This window comes from Pseudopipra pipra, chromosome 6 (genome assembly GCF_036250125.1).
Source record: "Pseudopipra pipra isolate bDixPip1 chromosome 6, bDixPip1.hap1, whole genome shotgun sequence".
Lineage (NCBI taxonomy): Eukaryota > Metazoa > Chordata > Aves > Passeriformes > Pipridae > Pseudopipra > Pseudopipra pipra.
This window is the reverse complement of record NC_087554.1, coordinates 37,291,183-37,314,591: the sequence shown is the minus strand read 5'-3', so window position 1 is coordinate 37,314,591 and position 23,409 is coordinate 37,291,183. Positions and strand designations below refer to the sequence as shown.

The following is a 23,409-nucleotide window of genomic DNA, read 5'->3' as shown; positions in this document are numbered from 1 at the left end:
CTGGCTCAATGACTGCTTTTTTAAGTTAGAAGATCAATATTTTTTCCAAATTATCAAAGTGGTGCTGGCTGTTTTCTACTAAGTAAAATGTGGCAATATCAAATCAGAACCCCCACCCTATACGACTTGTAAATTTTTCCAAATCAACTCCTAAACTTGTAGCCTAAGGAAGCTAGTGTTTATTTTGAAAAAAATTGTTTTGTTTTTCATCTACTTGTAAGTTTTCTGTAGTTTTAATTTCAGCTTTCTGTGGTAAGTGTTCTGGGTGACATCTACTGGTTGACTAGCTAAAATTAGCTCTGTACATGTTTTGCAACTCTTGCAAATAGGAACAACAATCCACTAACACTGAAAACAGTGTCAATTCCTTTTGTTTGTTAAGAGAAAGCAAATTATCACTTAAGAATCATGACACATATCATCAATGCAGTACAGTTTAAGAGAATAAAGGATTACTTGCATGTTGATAATTTTCATATTTTACCATTATTTTTCTCCCTTTATATATAGTTAATACCTGAAGGTGAAAGTGGACTAAGAATGTTTTGAATCTACTAACAAGTGTGAGATATTATAATTATACAATTATAATATATATAATACATATGAATATATAATATATAAATATAATGTCTGATGCTGATGTCATTAAATGAGGAAGGATGATATGATGTGGCAAACATATTAAAGCTTTCTAAATAACTTTTAACAGGTGATTTTTTCAGGACAAGTATGTGAACAGGTTGGTCATATGTAAGAGTTTTGCAGGAACTAAATACATAGCAAGAAAAATGACTGCATTGATTATATACTAGGCATAACCAGACACAGGGCTACTTTTAGATGTAAATTCTAGCAAATGCCTTGACTATCTAGCTAACACGTAAGCATTTCAGAACTTTGTAATATATAAATTTCAAATAGTCTGCGTAAATTTTCACAGAAACAAGCCAAAAAGAGGACTTTTGCCGACAACAACCATCTCTGCTTGCAAACAAAATGACTGAATCAGTAGTAAAATATTTTCCTCTATATAGCACAGTTTAAAGATGTGGGAAATGAAATTTTCTCTAATATGCCTCTTTGTAACTATTTTACTTATGAAATTGTGCTCTTTTAAAAAAAAAATCACCTTGATGCAAAGAAAATTTCAACCCACAGCTTAACACAGAAATTTAGGAGCAACAGAAGCTCAGTACAGCAGAAGAGTAATAGAAGCTCAGACCAGGAAAAACCTCAAAAATACTAGATCCAATGAGACACAATAAATTGTTATTGCTTAGAAACAATTTCAATAAAAAAAGTCTTAGTAAATAGTTATGAAAATGGTTCTATTCTTGAAATACAGCATGATTGGATTTAACTGCATTATCATGAAAAAAATTAGCCCCGTTATATTATATATCCCAGCCTCAAGATTTCATTTGTTCCACCTCTCTCCGTATGAATGCAGTTGTACTCACAGGGTTTGACTTCATCTCCATGAGATTGTCCAAAATGCGTGTGACTGGCAGATTCTGTAAAACATAATGTGAAGTTAATGGAATGCTGAAATGCTTACTGAGAACTATTTGCAGGCACACTATTATTTATGGAAGAGTTTACAGAGCATTTGAAATACTAATTTCAACATTTTCCCTCTTACATTTTGTAAAGGTTAAGCATATTTATCATCACCTAAATTACTCTTCTGTACAGAAAATGCAAACATCTGAGGTGCATCTAGCCAGATGATGAACGTAAAGTACAAAAAAAGTGTGAAGATGGGAGCAGGACTGTATTTAGGTATAAGCAACATATGCAGACGTGATCATACATGAACTTTTATGAAAAAAAATTCTTTGCAGTTAAAGGGAAGAATTTTAAAGCTGAAGATGATAATTAAGGGTGTGATTCTAAGCAAGAACTAATGTTGTCAAAGAAATGGGTAAAAAAAGCAACCCTGGCAACAAATGTTTGGATGAACTGCAAAGGAATAAACTGAGGCGAGATTCAAGACCACTGTTCCGTATTTAAGATGGGAAATTTTAGCTTGGACAAAAGATCTGAAGTATTAAACAGTCAAACTATTTCAGTTATAATAAACTGAGGGTGAGTTTACATAGCAACAGAATTGGAAATGTGTCTTGTTGACAGAATATATCAAAAGGACATTCCAAAGGACGATCTACACACTACCCTGAAAAACGCTTAGTAAAAAACGAATGTAAATCCCCAAATGACTGAAGGAGAAATAAAGTTAACTTTAATAAAAATACCACAGACTTACATTAGGCTTAAAAATATGAGAAGAACAGCATTTTATTTGGCTAAGCTAAAATACTCAGAGAAGGAATTAAAAGCCAGAAAAGGCATATCCTGAAAACATTGGCAAATTGACTTCTTTCTCACTCAGAACTCAAAACAATGCAAGCCATTTTGTCAAGAATAATACTAACTCTTTAAAGCCACACATTTAAAGAAGTGACAAAATGTTAAATAAAAGAACAGGAAGTCTCCTTTAGAATATAATTATCTTCTATTATTACAAGTAAGAGTTCATCTGAACAGTTCTCTATAAAATATAACTTTCAAGCAAGCTGCATATTTAAAAGTTTCCTCAACCATGTTTGGTGGTATACTACTGATTTGTAACTTGTAATGCAACTTATCATATCTAGTCACAGTTAAATTCCTGCACAATTAACTTCATTGAATAACCTACAAAAGCAAGATCCCATTTTTACAAGATAGCTGATACCTTTCATGCGTAAATTATATGTTTAACAGGGTAAATAAACAAACAATGGCAATGATAAGATTAAGTAAGTCAAAAAGATAAATGTTTAATTAAGATTTCATTTTAATTAGTTCTGATATGCTGTATTTCTAAACTAAATTCTGATTTTTCAACTAAGAATTTGATGATCTTTTTCTTAGAAATATTGATGTCAAAATATTACAGAATCAAGATTATAAACTAAATATTGATTTATTGGCATCTGATGAAAGTACATATTGGAGAAAATAATGTGTCTTCTACAGGGAAGCACTTCTGGGAACCACAATTCAAAATTTCAGCTGCAAGTTATACAACCAGTTTCTTTTTTGTTGTTGTTTGTTTTCTTTTGGGGGGTGTACATTGACATTTGCATGCAAATTATCCTCAGAAATATTTTATAAAGCTTAGTAAATATTTGAAGGTGGCCATGTCATTATAAACACACTTTGATTTTCATGCACATTACAAGATTATGGTTGCTGTACATTACTTACGTGGGAAAACTAGAAAGGCTTGAACTGTAACTGAACAGAGAATTTACACTTTTCAGCCTTTCAATCATTCTGGAATAGATTCACTTAATACGTACTGTTCTAAGTAAAGACACAGATTTTTTGTTTATGTTTACGTGGAATACTATTTTGAGTATTCCACAGCTACTCTTCTTATAATGCTGAAATCAGTCTTAATTGCACATACTGGAATCTAATTCCTTACAAAGAGGGATTCAAAGAAAATGCGAACATTATTTGTTACTTATGTAAAAACAGGAAGTTCCAAAGTGATAGATCTATCCAGAGATTTATGTTTACTTTTTTACTGTACAATGGATTTTATTAATATGATAGAGGTACTGAAATCTGTTTTCCCAAGTATTCACAATACTCACGTAACAGACTTTTTATTGTTTTTTTTAAACTTACTTGTTGCTTCAGTACCAAATTCTTCACTCCTTCCATTACAAACTGTGATCCTGTATTCATAACACGTGAAAATAGACTGAAAAAAACAAAATAAAGATGATGTGTAAGACCTTTTTTATATTTTTATTCTTAAGCTTTATACTGACATCCAATTTCCATTAATGTTGATGGGACTTAAGTACCAAGTAATTCAATTTTTCATAAAATATATTCTCCATACCACACAGCAAGCAAATGTATGGGAATACATCTATAATCAGGCAGTTAGATCCTTGCCTATCAAGAGGAGTCTTGAGCTCTAGTCTTTAACCCACTGAACAGTTTATTTTACAACTTCAGCAAGCATTTAAGTGTTCAAGTGGGTGTTATAATCACAGTTAACAGAGTCCTAATCAGAGTTAGCAGAGATGCTGAGCACCTCCAACAATTTTTCCAAGTGAAACAGCACCGGAATTCTCTCCAACCATACTGCGCCACGGATTCCTTATGACAGTGACAGCGCACTCCTGAAAGTAAAGTTGGTATGAGGATTCAAATCCTCTCAAGCATGGAAAGACTCAAGTCCTATACCCTGGATGGGATATATGTACCCTTAGCACAAATAACTACGCCTGTCCATGACATTGTAACGAAAGAGCGGTGTGTTCTTGCATCCCTGACGGTCCAAGACCAAGAGAGAACTGATTTTGTATATTCAGGGCTGTTCTTATCTTCTGCCATTGACTATGTATGGGTTAAAATGATGGACGTCACAGATCCAGTTCCTGGTGCTGAATTCTATTCCTGTGAGAGTGAATTTAATGCATAAGTGAAGATAGCACAATATTAATATACTTTGTGGATTTAGTCACAAATCCATTTACTTTCCTCTATGTGTTTCCTATGCACTGTTAAGGGGAGATGAGCACTTGTAATTGTCGGTAACTTAAAACTTTTACAAATAGAGAGATACTTTGTTCTGAGCCACGTATAGTACTAATCACACTTTCAGTACTACTAAAATAACCTAAAAGAACTCAAAGGCTTACAGAAGATTAATCAAAAGCATACCCCAATGGTTTAGGCGTTGTGTTTCCATAGCTGGTTGGAGCTGAAGCCATCTTAGTGAAAGCCCTGTGAAAGCAGTGATAGAAATCAAATATTTATCTCATGGCACATAGGGCTGTAGAATGTTCCCCCCTAGTCATCTGAAAGTGAAAAAACTTCTGCATCTCAAACTCTTTTGGGAAGTAACTATTTATTATATGCATCCCTCTTGTCTACAAATACAATAGGAATTAGATTTGATACTTAAAAAATGAATACTTTATTTTGCTACCATGTAAAACTAGAAAAACTGATAGGCAGCATCACCTTTTGATATGAAAAAAAAAACCTTTGGAGTTTGAATTAGCACAACTTTTCATTTAATTCAGTAAGTTGTTTCTGTCCTGGATCATTAAAGGCAGTACTACATGTCATTGTTCAACAGTGTTCTGGCATTACTGGAGGTTAGTTTTAAAATAAGATTTGCATGTAGTACCATAACAGTAAAAGATTATACCAGAATGAATATTTAAGGACAATTTATGATGTATGAGAAGTAACACAACTCTTGAATACAATGCTGGGTTCTGCAAAATGACCCACTAGCCTCATATAGGATAAAAAAGAAAATACTTACTTCCATTGTTTTATGTAGTTCAAAGGAGCGAGATTACAACCTGCATCCATCAATGCTTTTTTATACTGCTCCAAATCAATCTGCAATTATGAAGTGGAGAATTAGATGAGGTTGAAGGTACTCTAATATCTGTATCTAAATATTAAGCAAGCAGTGCAAAGTTATAGCATTAACCAAAGTAAGTTAAAAACTAATTATGAGTCTTAATTCTATTTCCTATGAAGTATGAAAATATAACTTAAAATAAAATTTGCCAACAGCAGCTTTCATTAAATCCTGTGCAGGAATTATATCCTGAGCACTTTCAGATATGGAAACAGTCTTTATATCAGCATTTTTAAAAAAACCCTGACAGAGTGTTGGTTTCTGTAGAATGTCACAACAGCAGATACTAAATGAAGAGGAGCTAATATACATTTATAAGAACACTTTCTATTTGCCTAACCAAACATTTTTTCCATCACATAATATTTCTACAGTGCAAGAAGATTTTTCCTTGAAATTAATAATCTTAAATTCAAAAGAAATATTAAGAAATTCTTTCCTGAATTATTCAGATATTGGCACAAGATGCATTTCTCCTTTATTCATCTGCTAGTCAACTGACTCAATTATTCTTTAATATACAAAGATAGAGTGAAAAGAGTCATATTGCTTTATCTACTTCTATTGAGCAGTGGAGCAGAATAATAGACAGCATGCTAAGATGAGTCTTGCAGTAACTCTGATCTAAATATTCCTTCTTACTAGCCATTCATATCCTTTGAAATGGTGGCTAAAGCTTTGTGAGCAGACTTCTTTGTAACATTACAAAATTTATTTAAAGTTTTAATATTTCCTGGGCATTTCATACTTCTCTTTAAAAAGAAGCAGAAATATCTACTTACTGCTGAAACAATACAAAAAATCCTGTGTGGTAGAATCTGGTTTTGGAAGCTGTAAAGAACATACAAACCTCTGAAGGTGCCTGAGCTGAGCTTATGTAATAGATGAGAAATAATCGCATTTTATCTTCCGGGGTTCCTGCTGCAGTAAAAAAAATAATAAAAAACTGCAATTATAACTATGCTGCTACATTAATTGCTCTTCAGTAATCATATATATGTACATGCAGACCTTTAGTTATGACCATAACTGTTATGACCATAACTGTTATATCTATAACCAGGGGCCTGTTCAATGTATAAAACTGGTAGAACGACATACAGCAATGTTATTACAAGTTGAGTTAGATATACTATTCTTTCTGAAAGTTTTACACTTTCCCCTTTTGCTTGTAGTGAATATTATTCTTCAAATAACTTAATAAATAAGTTATGCTGTGGAATTATTACTTGTTTCATGTGGAGACTGCAAGCATTAGCTAGGAGTAGGTCCATGAAAAAGTAGGCTAAAGAAAAATCATAAAAGTAAAAGCCACAGCACATTTGTTTACGTCTACAACTTGTTTACACAGCTCTATGGTTGACTGTACTGAAATAACTTGAGATTCACAAAAGCACTTATATGAACTTTTGGTCAGGAAAAAAAAGCCTGAATTTCCAAATTCTCTTCAGAAAGGATTTCACCTCCTGAATCATATGTCACACTGTCTGTTGGAGAAAAACACTTCCCATTCTTAGGAAGCATTATTAATATGACAATCAAAATTTGCCTCTCCAACCAAAATGATGACGTGGCCATGACTTGAACTATAACCTACTACAGCAGATTTTGAACACCATCTTCTATTTTGTCTATAAGAGAATCACTGTTAATAAAGACTAAAATTTCAAATGAAGATTTCAGAAGTACAACTTCTCAAAACAAACATTTCAAATTAAAATTCATTAAAAAACCTGATATCTTTAGTACAATATAAGAATGCACTTTCTTGTACTCATGGTTAAGAAAATAGACTTTTTTTTCTGTTTTGTTTTTGTTATTTTTTCTTTTTCTGTTTTGTTTGTTTGTTTTGGGTGTTTTTCTCCTGCTATGGAATGTGGATCATGTTAGCAGGAGATCATCTAATCTAATCTGCAACATTTGTTTGTAAGTGAGCATATATTTAGTTTGGCAGAAGTTAAGAGTAAGTGCCGTTAAAATGAACATTTATGACTTGGTACAATCTTCTCTGGAAAGTAGGTTTTACTAACCTTTACCAAACACCAGTAAGTCAGAAGATCGAGAACTGAAGAAACTTTGTATTTATCTAAACCAAAAGCCAGTTTTCAAGGTAGACATCCACCTGGAATTCACTTAAACATTCTAAATATACAGTGTAACTGACTCTGGTTTCTGTAACTGACTTGGAAACTTGGATTCTAGCATGCCCCTTTATGGCCCGTTTCAGCACTTTGCTCATCACTAAGTTTCAGTTTCAACTGGATTAGGCTGGCATGTAATAGCATTTCCTCTCCAGGCCTGTCTACAGTGCCTACAATGCTCCTAGAAAGTTTGTGCTCACAGAAGTGGTCTCACTCACATATGAGTCTAAGTGATATTTTGTCTTACTAAATAATAATAATAACAACAATAACAATAATAATAACAACAACAACAACAACAATAATAATAATAATAAATGTGACTGTACTGTGTATACTTTACTAAATTGTAGGAAAAACACTTTGCTTGGAAGAAGTACTTTACTCTTGACATACTACTGATGTAATCATAGTAAACAGCCTAAAGACTCAGGTCAGCTTCCTGAAGAAACAGTCTGAAGAAACTTAACTTAGGAAATGTAGAACAGAGCAATTGTATTTTCCACTCAAAAACCAGCAGGCAGCCTTTAGGGCTACTGACTAACTAGCAGTACTAGCTAACTACTAGCAAAGAAAAGCCAGTAGCTCCCATTTTGTCACTCCATGATACAGTAATACCCACTGAACTGGGAGGCAACTAATAGCCCTGAGTGGCAGATTAGTCCATGAAGCTGTTAAATGATCACGGCTCAGTACTTTTGTGAAGAGCTCTGCAGATATCATAGTCCACAAGACAAGTATCCCCATAGATAATGCAAACAAATAGTTCACTGATAGAAGCACTGGAAGACATGATATATTATTCCTTCAAAGTGTTTTGAGTTGGTATTTCTCAGTAAATCACACAACAGGAGTCTGGACAGTTTTACAAGAAGCACACCCAGGAATAATCACTGTGATTTAACTTAAATCCCTTTGTTATATAAACTTATCTTAAAACTAGGCAATGCACATAAAATGCTAACATACTACCATGAAAACCTGAATACTTAGCTTATGAACTAAAACTCGAGCTTGTAAATCTAATCTTTCTCTTACATAAAACCCAGGAACCTTGCTAATGGGAATGTTGAGATGATACATCAGTCTTGGAAAACAATTTGCTTTATACTGCAATCTAAAAAGGCATAGAAAATGTGGATTCAGATAAAAAGTAACTGATCCAGTAGGACATACAAACAAGCATAAAAATTTCTGTTTTCATATCTAAGTTTATGCAAATGTAAAAGCTGAATCAAAATAGTACATGAAAAGTTAATTCTTAACATTGAAAAGGACTAGTTTGTATTGTTGCTTAATAAAAGTACAGATTATACATTTTCTTATTAACTTCATATTAAAAATTAATGTATGTACTGAATTACAGATTGATGTTTGACATTAAATTTTCTGAAAATTTTTTAGTTTCTAGACTTGATCCAATACAAGATCTGTAAATTTTTAGCTCAAGACTTCTACCAATCTTCTACTGCCTTTGATTATATAGCACAGACACTACTAAAAGACTTTTGTAAAATGTCAGCAGGATGTATATATACTCTTTATATAAATATGCATCATTATACAAACTCCAAGCAGACATTAAGTCCAGTAGGTAGCTAAAAGACTACACACATAAGCATGCGGTAACAAAACATTTTCTAAAGAGTATACTGGGAAAAGAGCAGGAACCTTGGGTCTCTAAGTACGTGGGATTTGCCAATATACTTTGCCAATATGCAGCCAGGTCAGTGATTATAATTTAAGTTTTACGATCTTGCTCTGCAGGTTACTTTGTTCCACCCAACTGGTATCCGATCATACTGAAATCCATCAGAGGGTTATGACATACCTCAGGTTGTGACAGATTGAAATGCGAGTTGATGCTATGATACTACAAAAAGCTGAGAACTCATTTGGATCTCAACCTTTCACAGAAAGACCCTTAATGACTCCTGCTAATCGAGAATCTGAGTAAGCTCAGTGTACAATGCTCTGTTATGTATGAACCACATCTGAAACAGAAGCTGGGATGCATTGCTCTTAGACAATGAAAACAGACAGGCCATAGCTGGGTCAATGCATGCAAAGCTTCAGCTGAGTCTCAGTGAACTGGACAATTTACATCTAGCTCCCCTTCTCTCCACCTTCTCCCTTTTATCTTTTTCCTCACACAAGCAAGAGCTACCTACATTGCAGCCCCTTGATCTAACCAAATTCTATGAAATGCCATTTTTCATTCTGTTTGTGAGGTAATATACATTACAAAACATGCAGTAGGATTTTAAAGGATCAGTACTCTTCAGACAACAGAATTCCATGCTATACTAACAAATACTGGAAAAGCACAAAAATTAAAATATCTTGACTTTCAGAAACAAGGAGCTGGGAAAGGATTTTACTGGAGCTGCAAATGTTCCTAATATTTTGGATATTACTCAACTGAAATCCTAAACTCTCTAAACTGCTGCTGAAGATCAATCAAAAGCTGTTTTCTTTACAAGTCTTGCACAGTTTGCACATAAGCTCTCTACCAACCCTGAAGTCCAAGCAGGTACAGATTTATTGTGTATACAAAGTTCAGATTTAAAGTACTCACCATCTGGGTCAGAAATCATGTCCAGAAGAGATTTATCCAGAGTAGATTTGCTCATTATTTTTTCCTCATATTCAAAATACACATCCAGCTTTCGACTCTGTTTAGGAGTAAGTGTTAGGGTTAACATCTCAACACAAAGAATATTTATTTCCTCTTTAAAAGGGTATGTAGCAAGACTCTTTTTAAAATTTTATTTTTAAATAAAGTATCAGTAAAAATAACTAATCCTTGCATTATAATATGCTTCTATAACTCTCAGGATGTTGATGTATATGTAATTATCATACTAAAAGTGAAAATGCAAGTTAAGAAAGGGATGTCCAATGTGAATGAAAAAATAATGGTCAGTGACTATTATGTCAGATTTATGTTGAACCTCCAGTCTCTCAGTCAAGGAGACAATTATTCAATGCAGGTAAGTGGGGGAAGTTCCTTTATACATTAAGGTATCATCCCAGAGAAAAGTTGGCAATTGCCAACTTGGGCTGGTAATGAAACACTACCTCAGATCAAAGAATAGTTCATTCACAACGAAAATAGATAGGTTTATTATTAGATTATCTTCCTAACACTGGAAAACAAGTCTGTCGTTATACAATGACATATAGATGTTGAGAAAATTCTCTTTTAGGAAGGATGGCACAGGGACTACACAAAATTATGGAGGCAAAAGCTTTCTGGAATATATCACATGGCCATGCAACTAATGACTGCATTGCAGCACATCTGCACAAACAAGCTTTGCACTTCTTGATCATGGATTTACAATCTAAAAGTAGAAAAATGCAATCCAAAACTTATTTTAAAAAGTTCCATTACAATGCAAATCATTATGTGTCTCTGAACATTAACATGTAGCATCAAAACAAACGTTACAACTACTCAGCTTACAAAACCTTAATATCTGGTAACTAACTAAATCCTGGTGTTTGGACATATTCAGCTATGTACTGGCTCGAAAAGGAAACTGTCAGAATAGATCTCCATCTTAATGCTTTGGAAGTGTTTCAGCTCCACAGCATACCCATTGGGAGACTGAAATGATACTGCCAGAGTGAGGCAAGAGTCACCCGTGCGTTTCTTGGGTTAAGTGATTCAGGGAATTTTGCCTGATAATGCCGAAGCATGCAAAACTGCTATGGGACCTTCCACCCACTGCAGCAGTTGTAACAACAGCAACATAAAAACTTTAGAAGTCTGGTTTTCACATGTTTCTGAATTTATTTAGAATTATTCCTGACATCACAAATAAGAAAATGGAATTTCAAAAAAGTTATTTCCCCACCCTTCAAAAAAAAGGTACTTCTCTAACCTAAGGATATTAAGATATTTCACCTTCTGAGTACTGTAAAGACCTGGAGTGGATAAATAAAAGAATATTTTTACATTGAAAGCATTTGGCAATCAGCTTATGATGCAGGTGATACAACACTTCCATTTCTCAGTCACCATTTACTGAACTCCTTGACAAGCAATTACTTGCAAAACAGCAACTTAATTTAAACCTTTTGTGGAAGCTTGTAATTACAGCTTATAAAGTAAATTACCTTGAAGAGTGCTCAAAAAATGACCCTTTGCTACTTTTAGGGGCAGAAGAATGTCTTCTTTTGATTGTCATAGTGACTGTAACTACATAGAAGGTGCATGAAGTGAAAAAAAAAGAGAGATAGAGCTTCTTCTTGAGCTTATGTTAAAAGAGTAGTTAGCCAAAGTTAATGTGATTATCAGTGGTTATGTTACACTAGTTTAAAGTCTGAATAGAACTGAACTACCAGCCTTTTTCCAAGTCCTAAATTCAGATGCAATTTGTTATCTGGCACATCAGACATGTTCTGAGACTTCAATTCTACAGCATCGTGGAGACTATCTGCATTACAGTTTCCCATAATCTCTCTAGAGACATAAAACAATTGCAAAGAAATTACTACAATTTTTCTAGTCTTTCCATTACATTCAGTTACTTTTTGTGTTTTAACTACATTTGTATCTCCTTACGTGAAGCTAAATTTAATGGTTTTAAGTTTAAATTATTTTTCCCAGACAAAAGGTATCCAATAAACAAGAGATTGTCTCGAAATGTGGAAACTTAATCTTATTAAGATAAATATATTAATGTTGAATTTGGCCATGCCCATATTATCTTAGCTGGTGATCTGTTTAAGATAAATTTATTTAGATGGCATGTAAAAATGTACAACACAAAAAGATTCACTACTTCTCTGTATTTGTTTACAGATCAACTTTTAAAGAAAATTATGTAATTCAAACATGAATTACTTTGAATTGTAGAAACAGATTCACAATTGTTAACTAACTTGGAGCACAAGCTAGGTAAAATTCTTCTCAGTCATGTGCAACTTTATGAATTTTTGACTAAGACTGCTGAACAAAACAGATTAACAGCAGCAAAGAAATGTGAACTTAGCACTCTTTGGAGAAAAAAACCCCAAACAAACTGAAAATCCTAAAACTTCAGGTCCACATTTTTTTTCTATCCACTTCCTATTCTTTTTTCTATCCACAATAGGGACATCAGAGATAAGCAGCATTATACAATTTTTGAGACTCTTTTTGATGCAATGAACAAGAGACGGATCATTATGATATGTCTAATCAGCTGCTTCTTCACTAGATAACTAATGAAAGTTACTAGCAAAGGTGCTAATTAGGGCAGTATTTTTTTATACTGGTTTTTAGGAATTAGATGAACACCTAATCAAATTTTATATGGATTACTGAATAGCCTTGAACACTACTAGTTACCTTTTGATAGATATCCCAGACATGCCACACCAACCAGACAGTTACTTCTTGAAGAGCCAACTTGTCTAGGAAGTACTGGTAAGACGCAGATGTCTCATTTAATTTAAGTAAATGCAATTTTGCTCACTCAATGGCAAACTCACAGACATGCCAAGAGGAAAAGCTGGGGATTAGGAGCTAAACAACCCTGTAGATTCAATAAAAAAACACAGCAAAGGAGAGGTTTTCATGGGTGCCAAACTGGCAAGTAAGGTGAAGAAAATCAATAATAATAAAAAATAATAAAATTACATTTACAGTTATTCCTTTTCTGTCTCCTGCTCTTGATTTCTTACTACGACATCTTTTCCATACCAATCTCATTCAAGAGACCTTTCTGGCTGCCATTTCAGGGACAGGATCTGTATTGCAGTTAAAGTGCCACACTTTACCTTGCTTTTTTTAAAATATATTTGTGAAAGCTTTCAACCTCTCATCTTTGGAAAAAGGCTGTTTGTAAGCCAAAAGATATTTTAGGGAAAATTACTGAAGCACATGGGAAAGTCTACTTGAGTGCTGTACTCCAAAACGAACATAAAATTCCTTCTTTTTTAAGCAAAGAAGTGGAAGCACGACTCATTGAAATATCTTAGAGGGTCATTTTTGTAAGGACTTGTTGGAAGCTCTCCTATCCTTTTTACAGTACAAAAGTTCTTAACTTTAGGGACAAAGAGAGAGAACATGCAGAAGAAGAGAGAAGAAATTAAGAAACTACTTGAGGAATTTCTCAAAGATGCTGACTGAAAACAATCAGAAATAACTGCCCCCAGAACGAGTGAGGCTGGTCAGGTAATTATAGTGTGCTCCTATCAAGAGGAAGGGAAACTCTGGAAGAAGGCTGGAAGTGGCAGTCATAGCCAATTCCCTTTCACTGAACTGCACAGAATGATGATGGAAAGGTCACCATAACTGAACTCAGAAAAAGTTGTTTTTACTGGAAGGTTATTGAATGACAGAAAACCAGCATGGACCACTGCAACATATATATTCCACAAACACATATTGTTTCTCTTCACTGAACAATGAACAACGTTCACTTTACTGAACAACATTAGAGAATGAATGCAGCCCACAGATGACCATGGGAGTGAGAACGTACTGGGTCTGGTTGAGATGGTGTTCATTTCCCCATAGCAGCTGTCATAGGGCTGTGCTTCGCATTGGTAGCTAGAAGGGTGTTGATAACAATTGATAACACATCAGTGTTTTGGCTACTGCAGAGCAGTGCTGGCAAAAGCATCAGCACTCTCTCTCAATATTCCTTCCTCCCCCCATTGATGACAAGATCCTGGGAGGGGACACAAGCAGGCCAGCTGATCCAAACTAACCAAAGGGATATTCCATACCATATGATGTCAGCTCAGATATAAAGGCTAAGGAAAGGAGGGTGAAAGAGGCCATTCATCATTTACAATGTTTGCCTGCGGAGCAACTGCTAAGTGTGCTGAAGCACTGCTTCTGGGGAAGTGGCTGGACATTGCTGCTGATAGGAAGTAGAGAATAAACCTTGTTACTTTCCTCTTCACTTGTGTGCATGCAAACTTTCACTTTTACTTTATTAAGCTGCCTTATCTCAACCCACAGGTTTCCCATCATGTCCAGCTGGGAAGGGAAGTGATAGAGCAGCTTGGTGGGCACAGGGCATCCAGCCAAGGTTAACCCACTACACATGGTATAAGACAAAAATGTAACCTTATTTAAAATAGAGTAGTTAAAATAGTGGAATTCCTTTATAAAATAAGAATTTGAAAATTTGAAAGGCTACTGTCAATCCCAATAATGGAGTCACTCAAATATCAGGCCTTGAGATCAAGCAAAAGCAGAGATACATGAAAAAAATTATGCAGGAATTACAAACGAATGTAATTTATGACAGATAATTCACATAAAATCTGCCACATAAATTCACATGTATAATTCTAGCAAGAGGTTACCTAATCTACCCCCTCTCCAACTAATCATTTTAGAAAAATGTACATGTACACCTTTTTATATGTCATGATTAAACATACATCAGTAATCCTAGTATTCAAATTACAATGACATGCAAAGATGAGCATTACTTGAAACTCTAAAGCAGCTAGGTATTCATAATTCTAGCCCTAAATCTGTTTTCCGTTGGGTCCAGTCCTTCAATCACCAGCTTCAGCAGAGAAAAAAATCCATCAGTGCAAAACAAGGATGCATTTATTCTAAGCACTGACAACAAATATTTGATGGTTCACTTAGTGAAAAAGTGATGCATACTTTCCATTATTTCACTAAAGACTTAAGCCAGAAAACTGCCAGGACCCCTAAGTATGTCATTAATTTCTGGTTTCCTCTTGTTGTGTCTTAGAAAACAATCCAACAGAATGTAGAAAGCAGCTGTAAACTAAACATTAAAATATGACCACAAGAAAAATTAAATTCACTTAGTGTATCTAAAGCATGTCTCGTAGTACTTTTTGCATTCATCCTCATATATGTAGTGAAGAAAAATGCTCAAATCATTAATATAGCAAAAAACCACAACTGACAATGCATATAGTCTATTTTAAGGTATGAATGCACTCCCAGATTATTTTAAAAGAGAAACTATAGTAACCTGAAGAAGAGTATGGTGCCTCACTAGTTCCTCATGACTTCAGCACTTGCAAAAAAAATTCTCTCTTATCCTAATCTGGTTTAATTATTTAACTGTACATAAAACCTATTAACCATAGCCTCAAGGTGCCATGAGAATTTCTTTTAAAAGTACTGACTGAGACAATGCCCTTTTTGACAGTATTCTAGAGGAATCCATTAGGTAGCGTACCATCCTGCATATTAAAATTTCACATCTCAAGACAGAAAGTTACTTTTTCTAACACCAAAGGGTTAAAAAAGAGGAGAAAATGGTCAGGAGAAAGCAGCTGGAATACACTTGACATTCATTCAGTGAAAAGGCTTTAGTGTAGGCAAATTGCAACAGAAAAAACATGTGCTTCTGCATTAGTTTAAGACAGTTTCCTAAATATCTGGAGATGAACTGATGCTTTCTAAATCAAAAGAAAAGATGATAGAGATGCACATATCATCAATGTATTGAAGAAACTGCATGGCCATTTGTCTCATGATCTTCTTCTACAGCTATACAAAAACAAGGTAAGAAGCCTGAGCACTTGCAGTTCCACAATTAAGAATCATGGAGAAATGGATGACCAATCCTACAGAACTCTCTAATAGCAGGCTCCCTGTCAGAGCAGTGAGCCAAAGGGCTAGTTGAGTGCTGTAGTAATCTGTAGGAGGATTCCCTCCACCTCTACTTAACCAAAAGTGTGTTGCTATCACCTAATGGAGAATGAACAAGTGCATCTGACTTCAGTCCGTTGCCAACAGGACACTGGTGATCAGAACTGATGTTACTGCCATCCTACATCTTGCTCTGAAACATGGTTTCCTTCCAGCAAATAATACATAAAACACTACTGGTGTAGGCCTGCAGTGTCTTCTTAGAAAAGTGAATTTACATCAAGGCATCAAAATACTGACATTATTGACTTCTACTTTGTCAAGGGTATTGATGTACTGCTTTAAAATTGTCATATATGAAAATTTACAAGCCTAATACTGCAAAAGCACATTAACTGGCCCCATAGTAATAAGCTAAACAGAGAGACACACTAATATCTCTTCCCCAACTTTAAAAATACGTAAAATTAATTTATTCTTTAAGTGTCAGAATGAATCCTTTGTTCATATATTGTACTTTAAAAAATTCAGTAGCAGTGATAACTGAGGACAGGTCTTATGCCCTTTACAAATGTTAAAGCTATCTTAAAAACACATTGCCTTCCATGAATTATAAACAGCTTGGGGTAAAATTTTCTGATTATTGATTTTCAGTGAAACTTGGTATGTGAACTACTTTCCAAAAACAGAATTTCAGTGTTTCTGAAAGCCTCATCTATAATTTCTGTTCTCATACTGTGAAAACAGATCCATTTTCCAAGTTATCCTGGCAGTAACCACGTTCTTCACTTGATACTAAACACTTTGTGAGGTCTCTGACACAAGAGCAGCATAGTTAAACAGAAAAGAGAACAAGCATCCTTCTGAAGTGCTTAAATTATGCACAAGACATCTAACACAGACCCTGGTGGAAAGACCACTTCAGTAACTTGTGTCATAATTGCCACACCTCTGGATATTATTTCTGTTGGTGAGGAGTCAACAGTGCCCTTCTGATAAACAGATACAGAGCAGAAAATTGCTTAGACTGAAGTCATGATTTGCCATGACACATCTCTAAAATAAACAAAACATTTCCATCAGAAACTTATTTTAGAAAGATTTCAACCCACAACAGCAGTTGTGGCCACCATTAAAAAAAGACTGAGAGGATATTAGTAAATTCTGATAAGAAAAGAATTGGTATGTCTTGATTTTCCATGCAGAGGCATTCAAAATTCATTCTCTGTCACCCTTCAACTCTAATGTTACACAGGAATTTCTGAAAAGGTAGCACAATTGAGAAGACTCACTTTCTTATCTTCACCAGTTCAAATATATTCCTCCAGTTAAGGAGCAGTACTAATAGAAAACTGAAATTGGAGAGCAACCATACCTTTATGTGCTCCAAAACAGCTGTTGCAACATTTGTATGAAGATCAATGAGCCTCTTCTTTTCCAGAAGTTCTGGAAGAGAGCTGAAGAGATTAAATACAAACTAACCTGCCCATTTGCACTATTAGTTGAATTGTGTATTGTATACAGTAGGTACAAAAAGAATTATAGAATCATAGAACTTTCTGGGTTGGAAGGAATCTCTAAAGACTATTAAAACCTAAAATTATAGAATAGGATTGGAACTAAGAAATCACAAAGTACAGAGGTAATGATTCTCATAACCATAACAGAATAACATAAAGACATAAGTCACACGTAATGTAGTAAACTAGGTTTTTGACCTTGACTAGCAAAAAATATACATAAAGGATAATTCAATATTTCCACTGAAAGCTTGTGACCAACAACAGATACATGCCCTGCTAACCTAAACAAATAATCTACTACATTTAGCTCATTTCTGGTACATATAGAAGTGTCAGTATCCGCCAAATAATAATATCTGTAAAAAAATCAAACTTTGTCAAATAATTATAAAATTATATTAAATAATAACATCTGTCAAATAAATATAGAACCTCTAGATATCCTGAAATTTGTCACAGGTGCTTCTGCATAGAACATAATTCTCTATGCAGGATTTGTGATTGGAATATTTTCTTTTGCGAAATGGGAAACAGAATGGTTAAATTGACTTTGTAGAAAAATTGTTACTTAAAGTGTTATGATCTACATGATTTCCACTGCTGGCACTTGGCAATCACATTTATAAAAGACTGCTTGGGATCTACACATTTTCACATCCAAAAGCACTCTGGATACTCAGTGTCTTACTCAGTTTATAAAAAGCATGGAAATATCTGCTTGCTTTTTGGAAACTGTCTGATCCATCACACGTCCTTTGTAATTCCAATCAAATCCTAGCTAGGCATAGCATACAAAACAACTTTTGAAACTCACTAAGAGACAACTAACTAATGCAGGCACACTGGATTTCACAGTATACTGGGCACATCACCCCATCTATCCTCACAATAATTACTATTTCTTCTTCCTTCTGACTGGGTCTTAGTGAAAGGCAGCAAACTAAACATCTCCCTTCTCCAAGGTATCAGTGGAATGAAAAACAAATTTACAATGAGAAACAAGTCTAAATTTCAGACTTAAGCAGGAGAGTAAATTTCTCATGCAGAGTTGTTAATAACTATAATCTTGTGAACAGATGTTATAGTAACTACATGAATCAAAATGTAATTAATTACACACTGTGCAAAGCAAGAAGATACTTCAAAAGTGGATTTCACTAACAATTTTCTTAATGAAAGAATGCAGAGCCATGTGTAGATGGCTCATACATACTGTGGAAGTTACATGTGCAAACACTTATCCTGCATTTAACTTTATCAGAATTATAAAACATTTAAACTACACTGTTGAGCTGAATAGCCTACATTTAAAGCTATTTATTTCGAAGAATATTAAAAGTGCAATGACAGAAGAAATCAGGAATAGTTCCCAGTTAATTAAACAATAATGCATTATTGATCACTTACCTGACAGCTGAAGTTAGCTTAGCTGTATTATCTGAAAGCATACTTATTGCTCCTTCATCCTCCCCTTCTATACCCTGGGTTTTGAGGAAGGGTTTGGAAAGAGGAATAAAACCAGTCATAATAAGTACAAATATCACACATGCATACAGAGTCAGTACATTTAGAATCTATTTTCGCACAACGGGATTAATGTCTGGACAGCGTTTTTCAGTTAGTATGGAAATTATATAACTGCAACGCCATTAAACACAAGAAATTGAGCCTCCTTATGAAATACGGTACTTCTAGTCCTACTTTTAAGATTGTATTATGCCTAAAATTCAGCATGCACTGGCAATTTTTGTGTGTGGGATGACAGGGTGTGCTAAGCATCTATAAAAGTCCTATAATGCTTTACATAGAGCACATACAGGTGATAAACTTACCATGATACTTTTAAGTCTTTTGACTTCATCTTCTTGGGCTCTGTAAGATTCCAGTTCTTGCTGAACAGACTCGGCTACCTCTGGAAAAGGACTAATGCAATACTCTGCATTAGGCTCAGTTAAATAACAAATTGAAACACTAGAACCAGACCAAACCTTTTTGGAAATAACAATACAGAAATCATGCACCAGTATCAAATCAGTGAAAATGACATCTCACTGTAGGTTTACTTAAACTTTCTAAGATAAATTCACTGTTTTTGATAATTTTACGTAATTTTGGTATGAACATTTTTGAGCTTTGTAACAAAAAGCTCATAAACAATTAACATTGGCAACAAATATTGACAATGATGTGGTTGGTTGACCCTGGTTTGAGCAGGTTGGGTCAAGCCACTCCTCTCAGTAGGACTGGGCGGGCAGAAAATAAGATGGAAAAAACCCCAAACTCATGGGTTGAGATATAGGCAGTAGAAAAAATCAAAGACTGTGTGTGAAAGCAAAGGAAAACAGAAGATTTGCTTCTCTACTTTCCACTAGCAGCGATGTCTGGCCACTTCCCAGGAAGAAAGGCTTCAGTAGGCAGAGTGGTTGCTCCAGAAGACAAATGTTGTAGAAAAAAAATCGAATGCCCTGCCCTTCCTCCTCCTTTCTCTTCACTTTTATTGCTGAACAGACATCATATGTTACAGAATATCTCTTTGGTCAGTTTGGGTCGGCTTTCCTGACTACGTCCCCTCCCAAAATCTTGCCTATCCCCAGATTACTGGTGAGGGGTGATGTTGGAGAGACAGCCTTGATGCTGTGCCAGCACTGCTCAGCAGTAGCCAAAACATTGGTGTGTTACCAACACCTTTCTAGCTACCAATGCAAAGCACAGCACTGTAAGGGCTGCTGTGCAGAAAATGAACTCCATCTCAGCCAGACCCAATACACCTTAAAAAACCTCTCCAAACTTATAAAATATTTTCAAATAAGCTTAAAAATAGAACTATCATAATATGAAGAATACTTAGAATTTGTTTTGACTAAATTATTATAAACTGCATATCTACACAGCTTACCTGCCCTTATGCTTTTGCCAGAATTTATCAGATGCAGTTAAATCATAGGACTTCTTATTTTTTTTCTTAGGTCTAGCACCTGCTGGAGAACTTTCCATTCCTATCGATTCTTCCAAGTTAACTCTATTCAAATGGAAATCCTAAAATAAAGAGGAATCTTATGTAAATATTTGACAGTTTTTAATTATTTATTCAGTCTTTCATACTCAACCAATATCTTCTAGAATATTTTCTAAAAAAATATTAACACAGCTATTTATTAGGACTTCATAAGAGGGCAGAAAACATTTTACTAGCTAACTAGATAATAACAACAGCAATATAAGAACTCCAAAAGTATTCACAGTCACTTAAAAATACACCCAACAAGCAACAAATATTAAGCAAAGACATTTGATTGTCTCATATGTGAGAAATCTCCTGACACTGAACTTCAGCTTTCTGCACAGAAAACATGTTATTTAGCAAAAACTGTGCTCTAATAACCATCCAAAACTAAAGCATAAAGGTGCCCGTGTTGCAGACAAAAAGTGTTTCTAAGGCTGAAGTTTACTTACACAAGGATAACAAATGTATCAAAGCTGCCAAGAAGCTCAGGACAACAGCAACAGCATTATTTACTGTGAAGACTACTTAGCTACACATTCACAGCTCTTTCCCTAATTTTTTTAAACACTAGTGAAATAGTGAATGCATGCTAAAGCAAAAGTTTGCAAAAAAGCTGCTGTTTCTCCATACAGTTTTTTTTCTTCCACAGATGCATGAACATAGAAATTTCAAAGGTGTCATTTGCTTGGCAAACAATGATAAAGAGAATCAAATCTTCAGCTATACAGAATCTGTCATGAACCTTTTAGGACAGGTATTTTTTTCAGAAATAAAACTCCACTTTATTATGTTCATTAAAGTATACAGAAACAGATCACTGTAAGTGAAACTGTCAAATAAAATTTTAAAATTTTCCTAGTTGTCCCTTGGCAAGGACTTAAAATTAAATACTACAAGTGATCCATGCCAGAATAGAAACAAAACTATCTAGAAGTACAATTAGTAGAAGCAGCTACTCAAAGAAAACTCATGCAGTCAATGAGCACAAACCTCATCTTACAAGATGTGTTTAATGTTTTAGGAATAGAAAAGTATTTTTCAAGTACATATATTCAATAAAAACTTGAAGGGAAAAAATTTATTTGATTGCAAATTTAGCTGTAGTTTTTAATGAAGATCTATGTTTTGGCTCAATTTAACTCACCAGTGACCTGAGTTTTCAAGTTAGTTTTCGCATTTACAAGGAATTTTCCCAAAATAATTCTTATTGATTAGTGTTCCTCCTCTTAACTCCCCATTTTGTCCTTATAAGGCTTTCTATCCATACCTCTCATTTTTCTGTACCCATTCCTGAAAGGTTTTTTTATTTAGAAATAGGAATCTCTTCTCATAAGCCTGTTTATGTGTAGAAACACCACGGTTATAAACTAAACAGATGCAACACTCAACTTTGTGCCTGGGTTAGCATACAGTTCAACACTGCACAGAATTCCTGGTCTATTGTAACTGAGACCTTATGTGAAAAACAATTTGTTTCAAAGTACAGCTCACATAACCAACATCTTAGTAACACTTTCACAGTTACAATTCATGGCCTCTTAAAATGCTACTGCAGTTCTTTCATGAAATATTATGCTCGGTGCATGAAGAGCCTGGCAAGCTTGCCTTTAAGGTGAATAACTTGACTGGTTTTTAAATTAAACTTTTGCCCTTGCCTTGGAATCACAGACAACTTGGTTAGAATTTCACTAAACAAATTCATAATCCTATCCACTCAGTTAAAAATAAGATGCAACATCTAACAAGTTGTTCCAGAGAAACTACTGAATCCTGATGCAGTACAGACAAATATCCAACAATCCTCGAATCATTCTTCTAGTGTTATTCTGATACCCCAGCATATTTGTAGTACTAGTTGTCCTCAGTTTCCAGTATATGATCACTCTGCACCTCGATGCACTGAAGTCCTATCCCAACACATGCTTGAGGCCACCCAACACTACCTTCTCCACATGGCAGATGAGCTGGAGTCAAATAGATGGAGCTTCACATGGTTTTACTACCGAGCAAGTGAGCATTTGCTGATTAAATCATTAGCAGCTGACAAACTGAAATTAGCACAGACCTTGTGCAATAGCATTTACACCTGTAAAAATTGTAATTTGGGTTTCCGTACCCTACTCTTTACTATTTTTAAATGAAACCTGCAGAAATTCAGCACTTGTACTGACAAGTCCCTAGCCAGTTATTGGAGAAAACTCAGTGCAAACTGTTCTTTTCACATATGCCTTCCCTAAAGAAACTAGGCCAAAAATTCTCTATCTGTAAAAAGCACTCTTTAAGTTAAGAGAAAGGCACTTGTCAGAAGGAATTAATCTCATAAAATAGAATTTACAAATGTCCTAAAACATCCCACTAGTGCTGAAATATTTTCATTGTAGCAATGCAAGTTTCTTGCCAGCACTCTAGTTATGACCATACAGTTCTGTGGGATGATCAGGGAACCAAACACCTTTCACATGACAAGTTCACAATCAACCCTGTATACAAACACATATGTGCACGTGCATATTTCATGTATTCCTCTAACAGTCTCAAAAATAAACTCCAAATACTTCTCAAAGCAGATATTGAAATGATTTTCATGAGAAACTCTCAGTATAAAAAAGTCTCCAGATACTAATTATTCTTCTTATTTTTTATTTACTCCATACCTACACACAAAATGCATAAATCTTAGGTAAGCAGTATTAGTT

The 23,409-nt window shown here is 34.6% G+C and overlaps 1 protein-coding gene across 3 annotated transcripts in view; it reads right to left on the bottom strand.

The window, feature by feature from the left end:
• Positions 1-23,409, bottom strand: part of SCFD1 (sec1 family domain containing 1) — a 52,452-nt gene that overhangs the window by 12,012 nt on the left and 17,031 nt on the right. For 2 of the 3 annotated variants that reach the window (XM_064658528.1, XM_064658530.1), the window contains exons 11-20: positions 20,606-20,745; positions 19,542-19,632; positions 19,117-19,190; positions 17,562-17,643; positions 10,172-10,268; positions 6,303-6,373; positions 5,348-5,427; positions 4,735-4,797; positions 3,685-3,760; positions 1,464-1,517 (exon numbers count right to left, since the gene is read on the bottom strand). In XM_064658528.1, coding sequence (XP_064514598.1) covers positions 1,464-1,517; positions 3,685-3,760; positions 4,735-4,797; positions 5,348-5,427; positions 6,303-6,373; positions 10,172-10,268; positions 17,562-17,643; positions 19,117-19,190; positions 19,542-19,632; positions 20,606-20,745 — 828 coding nt within the window. The remainder of the gene's footprint in view (positions 1-1,463; positions 1,518-3,684; positions 3,761-4,734; positions 4,798-5,347; positions 5,428-6,302; positions 6,374-10,171; positions 10,269-17,561; positions 17,644-19,116; positions 19,191-19,541; positions 19,633-20,605; positions 20,746-23,409) is intronic. The other variant, XM_064658529.1, reaches the window with a different exon arrangement.